General features: G+C 48.6%; 1 protein-coding gene across 1 annotated transcript; it reads right to left on the reverse strand.

The window, feature by feature from the left end:
- Positions 1-305: 305 nt before the first annotated feature.
- LOC147120905 (uncharacterized) lies at positions 306-4,664 on the reverse strand. The gene is made up of 2 exons (XM_085979373.1): positions 4,128-4,664; positions 306-3,375 (listed from the first exon to the last, which is right to left on the reverse strand). The coding sequence occupies exons 1-2, from the start codon at positions 4,533-4,535 to the stop codon at positions 1,015-1,017; spliced, it is 2,769 nt and encodes a 922-aa protein (XP_085835499.1). The 5' UTR covers positions 4,536-4,664; the 3' UTR covers positions 306-1,014.
- Between the last annotated feature and the right edge of the window lie 1,837 nt (positions 4,665-6,501).

Raw genomic sequence — 6,501 nt, forward strand, 5'->3', positions numbered from 1 at the left:
CGTTGTTTACTGTTTTCCTTTGAGTCCGGAGGATACTTTTACAGAATTCCGCATGTAGGATCTCAATTGGGTGTTTGTCCCATTTTGCAAAATCTTGTTGTGTTAGTGGTCCCCAGACCTCACTGCCATAGAGTGCAATTGGTTCAATTACTGATTTGAAAATTTTGAGCCAAATGCTAATTGGGATTTCTATTTGGATTGATTTTTTGATGGCATAGAAAGCCCTTCTTGCTTTCTCTTTCAGTTCATTCACAGCCAGTTTGAAGTTTCCCGTAGAACTGATTTTTAAGCCCAAGTATGTGTAGTGAGTGGTTTGTTCAATTTTGGTTGTTCCTACTGTGAAATTTATTGTGGGTCCATGTTGTTTGGATCTTTGCTGGAACACAAGGACTTTGGTTTTTTGGGGATTTATTGTCAGGGCCCAAGTCTGGCAGTACGACTCCAGCAGGTCCAGGTTCTGCTGTAGACCCTCCTTAGTTGGTGACAGCAGAACCAGGTCGTCGGCATAGAGGAGGAATTTAACCTTGGATTCATATAGGGTGAGGCCGGGTGCTGTAGATTGTTCATATCTACCTGTCCTGCTGCCTTCAAGGATCTATGTACATGCACACCAAGGTCCCTCTGATCCTCTGTCCTTCCTAGGGTCCTACCATTCATTGTGTATTCCCTTGCCTTGTTAGTCCTCCCAAAATGCATCACCTTTCAGGGTTAAATTCCATTTGCCACTGTTCTGCCCATCTCATCTATATCGTCCTGTAGCGAGCGAGGGAGGGAGGGAGGGAGGAGGAAGGAAGGAAGAAAGGAATGAAGGAAGCAAGAAAGAAAGAAAGAAAGAAAGAACTTGGTAACATATAACGCCTTTCAGAACCTCAGACGTCCCAAAGCTCATTACAGCCAATTAATGTTCTTGAAGTGTAGTCACTGTTATAATGCCGGATATATATATACATAAAATTCATCAAATCTCTGTAACTGAAAGTAGGAATTTGCATAATTAAATGCTACATTACTGGACTAACTGTCTAAGTCCCTTCGTGGATTAATTGACTCCCTTGTCACTAAAGCAAGGACAATGAGAAATCCTGTTAGAAAGGTTACCTTAAGAAATTCAGTGACGATACCTTTAAGGGGATCACTGGTTCGAATAATTAAGATGGCAATAATAACCATTAAACAAACCATGATGGGTGACCTGTTCCTGCTGATTTCTCTAACCATTGTGGCAGTGTTTCGGATGGCTGTGCTGAGGGGCGTGGGGAGGTTGGCATTTATTCTGGCAAGGAATTGTCTGCCCCTCTCTGAGAAACCATTCAAATGATCTCCAGTGGCAATCATAACGCCAATTCCTGCGACAATGACTGTAAGAGTGATTGGGCCAATGGTTGTGAAAATTTCACACATGACACAGTATATTCCTGTGATAAAATAGGTGATTGCGTTATATATAAAAATGGCACTACCAGCAAAGGTTGCAATGAGAAAGGCGCGGTAGTACCTAGGCTTGGTCCCATCGGTAACAACAGACACCCAAGCAGCAACAACCATCCCAACCATGAGGCGGACTCCAACATGCATGTAAGGACTGGCTATGATATTGCCAATGAAAGATCCAAGGGCAATGACAGAGGTGGGAATGTCCTTCTCAACACAAAATTCCTTAGCATTACTGAAATGGACTTTGAGAATGTCACTCTTGGCATCAGGCCTGACAGGGCTGTGACTATGGAGCTTGCAACTTTGAGACGGACTTGGAAAGCTAGCAAGACTGGACCGCCGTTTCTCAGCAGCCGGGAACAATATTACCAACACTATTAATAAGATCAGTAATAGGAGTAAAACTGGGTTCTTTGAAAAAATGGTGCCCAGGAGGTAAAGGAGCCTAGGAATAAGAGTGGCAAAGGTCCAGGGTACACTTGTAATACAGAAACTGACCATACTGCCAATGGTCTGTAGCACCAGACACACAAGGGCTTCGATCCCCAACACAACTTTAGCTATTGCCCCAAATATCCCCACTATAATTCCAGTGACAAGAGAAAACAAGCTTCCCACCAGGCTCAGAACAAACCCCCAACCTCCCAGAAGCAGGCTGGAGAAAAATGACAGTGCGGCCAGGAGCATTATCCAGGGGGCTGGGATGCCGGAGATAGCTCCCCAGACCTTGCGCAGCAGATCCAGGAGTCTCTGAACAACCCGTTTGCCCTCGACCCGGGAAGGGGGCTGGGTGTTGACTGTCGTTTCCTCGATCCTCCTCAAATCATCGATGATATTGGAGGGCGCGTTTGGGAGACATTTGGCACAAATGGCAACCAGACCAATGGCTCCGAAAAACAGGCCAATGAAGGTGGTCAGGGGAGCCAAGGAGAGCAGCAAGCCGGAGAGCGGCAGGAGACTGAAGCTCATCCCGGAAAGCAAGGTGAGTGGTTTGGAGAGGATACTGATGATATGAGTGGAAATGCTGTCTATGGTTGTTAGCAGAGACTTGGCTACGCTCTTAATGAGGCTCAGAAGGGTATTGGCAACAGGCCAGAAAGCCTTGGATACCAGAGCCCCAATCCAACTGGCAATTGCACCGATTAATCCGAGTATTGCCCATGTGATCCCAGTGAGAGCCGCCACCACGAGGCTGATAAGGGCTGCAACCGCGCTGAAGATCCCCCAAACAACCCACACCACTCCAGAAATGACTCTCAACATCCCACAAACACCCCAGGCCACCCAATCAGAGACACCCAGTGCAATAAACCGCAAAGCATCGAATAGGCTGGTCACAATGCCACTGAGTTCCAGACTGGGCAGCCAGCTCGGCTTTAGAAACTCAATGATCACTTTCATCAGATGGCCTTTTGAAACTGCACGTTTGGACCGTTCGGGGTTGAACTCAATGGAACTCTGAAGCAATTTCTGCAATTTCTCCGGGGTGATGGTTTCCTTTACTGTCTCTCCAGTCGTTATATCCAGTGACAGGCTGTAACCACCGGACACCTCTGTTTCATCGTCAGTGTCCCGACCCTCCAGGCAGCATCTGTAATAGGTGTACACCATGTAGGGTATGTTCACAATGTCGTTGAGATACTTGTTGGATGGGATGGCTCCACTGATCACGAACAAGGTCATCCCCGGCGGACACTTCCCTTTCATGGCGCCGACCGGTTTCTCGGCGTATTGATACCATTGGCTGTTGAAGCTTTTTCGCACGGGCACGGCATTGGTGAGGGTGCATGTCGCTTTGCTGCTGCCAGGGTTAAACGAGAACGTGTACACGTGACCTCGAGCATACGACGTGTGTGTATAATCACTGTGGAGGGCTTGATTCTCCCCAACTCCATCTGCTGGTTCCTCACTCATTTCCTCTGAACCATCTGGCAGATCTAACTGAAATCAACATTGGAAATGGTCAGATCAGATCCTGCTTCTCTTGATTTAAACTGTGACTCATATCTACCGACAACCTATTTTTTTAAATCTTATCTTTGCACACACTTCCTGTGTGTGCAAATTCTTATTCCCTGTTAAATTTCCCCTCGATAAATTCACATTTATTAGCAAAGGCGGTGTAGTGGTTTTGTCCTCCCAAATCCGTGACCTCTACCACAAGGGCAGCAGGCACATGGGAACACCACCACCTCCAAGTTCCCCTCCAAGTCACACACCATCCTTACTTGCAAATATATCGCCGATCCTTCATTGTCGCTGGGTCAAAATCCTGGAACTCCCTCCCTAACAGCATTGTGGGAGTACCTTCACCACACGGACTGCAGCGGTTCAAGAAGGCGGCTCACCACCACCTTCTCAAGGGCAACTAGGGATGGGCAATAAATGCTGGCCTCGCCAGCGACGCCCACGTCCCATGAATGAATAAAAAAGAAAAATAATCCTAGTGGTCTGGACTAATAATCCAGAAGAAGGCCAGTTCAAATCCCACCAGGGCAGTTTGAGAATTTAAAAAACTGAATTGAAATTCTCAAACTGCCCTGGTGAGATTTCGAACTCCCCCTCTCTGGATTACAGTAATATAACAACTGTACTGCCATATTCAGATGATTCATTTCTCATCCTCGCATCTTTCGAGAAATGATCAGCAGCAGGCTGTAAGAAAACGATTCCGTATTGAAACAATATCCTACCTGCGGTTCAATAAAGTATTTGGGTTGGGGGCACCTGCCAGCAGCCCTCGTCCCATAACTCTCCTTGTAAGCGGAATACACCGGGATCCGGAGCGCTGTGTTGTACACCGTGGCGAAGTGGTCCTCATTGTTAAAGCGCTGGCAGATTCTCACAAGGCGACTGTCGTTAAAGACTAGAGGCTCAATGCCGTTCCAAAAGAACTGTCTGCATTCATCGAAGGAGCTGACAACTTTCGCCTCTGTTGCCCAAGGGGCAAGAAAAACCGAGAGCAGAACCAGGCTACAGCATCTCACGCTCCGCGACATGGTTCTTGTCCTCCAGCCGCAAAATGAAATAATACGAACTGCGCCAGCTCGATGCTCCAGCTCGCTGCTTTTGGTTTCGGTCTTGTGTACTGTCGCTTTCATTAGAGAGGAAGGGAGGGGAGGGGAGGGGGGTGATACTTTGACTGGGTGGTTCCGCTCAGCTAGCTTGGAGAGGTGATGGAGACTTGATCTGAGGCAGGGCAACTTGTTGCTGCAGATGGATCCAAGTAATGTAGATGAGACCCAAGTAATATAAGAAGGTAAGAATTAGGAGCAGGAATAAGCCATTCGGCCCTTTGAGCCTGCATCGCCATTCAATAAGATCATGGCTGAAGTTCTACCTCAACTCCACTTTCCCGCCCTATCCCCATATCCCTTGATTCGCTTAGTATCCAAAAAGCCATAGATCCCAGCCTTGCATATACTCAACGACTGAGCATCCACAGCCCTTTGGGGCAGAGAATTGGCACAGAGCGGACCTGGGAGGAGTGGCGAGGCGGCGGCGGCGTATAAAGGGAGCCTGTGGCGCAGGTAAGCCCCACAGCAGCAGCGGCAGCGGCAGAGTGGACCTAGGAGGATCGGATTTTCAAAGAGTGACGTCAGAAGTCAAAAGTGACGTCGGCACAAGGGGAGGGAGCTGATTGGTGAGTAGCTGGTAAGTGTTTCTACTTGGCTTTCTTAAAGTTTTAATTTTATTCCAGCTAGGTTAGTAAATAGTCTGTTAAGCAGAGGTATGGCAGGGCAGCTCACACCCGTGGAATGCACATCCTGTGCCATGTGGGAAGTCCTGGACACCTCCCGTGGTCTGGACGACCACATGTGCGGGAAGTGTCGCCAGCTACAGCAGCTCGAGCACCGGGTTACAGAGCTTGAGCGGCGGCTGCAGTCACTGCTGTGCATCCGCGAGGCTGAGAGCTACACGGATGGCACGTTTCGGGAGGTGGTCACTCCGCAGATTAAGAATGTGCAGACAGAGAGGGAATGGGTGACCGCCAGACAGAAAAGGAGGACCCAGCAGGTAGTGCAGGTGTCCCATGAGCCCATCTTGCTCACCAACCAGTATTCGGTGCTGAGTACTGGTGAGGGCGATGGTTCCTCTGGGGAGTGCAGCCAGAGCCAAGTCCACAGCACCATGGAAGGCTCAGCTGCACAGGCAGGGGTGGGGGGGGCGCGGAAGAGGAGAGGGAGAGCAATATTGATAGGGAATTCAATAGTTAGGGGAGCAGACAGGCGTTTCTGCGGCCGCAGACATGACTCCAGGATGGTATGTTGCCTCCCTGGTTCCAGGGTCAAGGATGTCACTGAACGGCTGCAGAGCATTCTGATGGGCGAGGGTGAACAGCCAGAGGTCGTGGTCCATATCGGTACCAACGACATAGGTAGAAAGAGGGATTAGGTCCTGCAGGCAGAGTTTAGGGAGCTAGGAAAGAGGTTAAAAAGCAGGACCTCAAAGGTAGTAATCTCCGGATTACTACCAGTGCCACGTCCTAGTGAGTACAGAAATAGGAAGGTAGAGCAGATGAATGCGTGGCTGGAGAGATGGTGTAGGAGGGAGGGCTTTAGATTCCTGAGGAATTGGAACCATTTCTGGGGGAGGTGGGACCTCTACAAGCCAGACGGGTTGCACCTCAACGGGAACGGGACCAATATCCTCACGGGAGGGTTTGTGACTGCTGTTGGGGGGGATTAAACTAGCGTGGCAGGAGCATGGGAACCTAAGGGTAGACTCAGAAGGCAGAAAACCTAAGCTGGAAATAGATGATAGGGGTTCAGGTAAAGAGAAAGGAGAAGGCAATAGAGCAGGGCAACAACAGGGGTAACAATAACCAGAATGTATCAGGAAGAGGCAGAGCGTACAAGCATAAGAGTGCACCAGAAAATAGAGTCAGAGTAAGGAAAAATGATAAGGTAAAATTAAAGGCTCTTTATCTGAATGCACGCAGCATTCGTAACAAGATAGATGAGTTGACGGCACAAATAGAAATAAATGGGTATGATCTGGTAGCCATTACAGAGACGTGGTTGCAAGGTGACCAAGGCTGGGAACTGAATATTCAGGGGTATTTGA

This window comes from Somniosus microcephalus, chromosome 3 (genome assembly GCF_052327205.1).
Source record: "Somniosus microcephalus isolate GS21.2 chromosome 3, FLI_Smic_1.0, whole genome shotgun sequence".
Taxonomy (NCBI): Eukaryota; Metazoa; Chordata; class Chondrichthyes; order Squaliformes; family Somniosidae; genus Somniosus; species Somniosus microcephalus.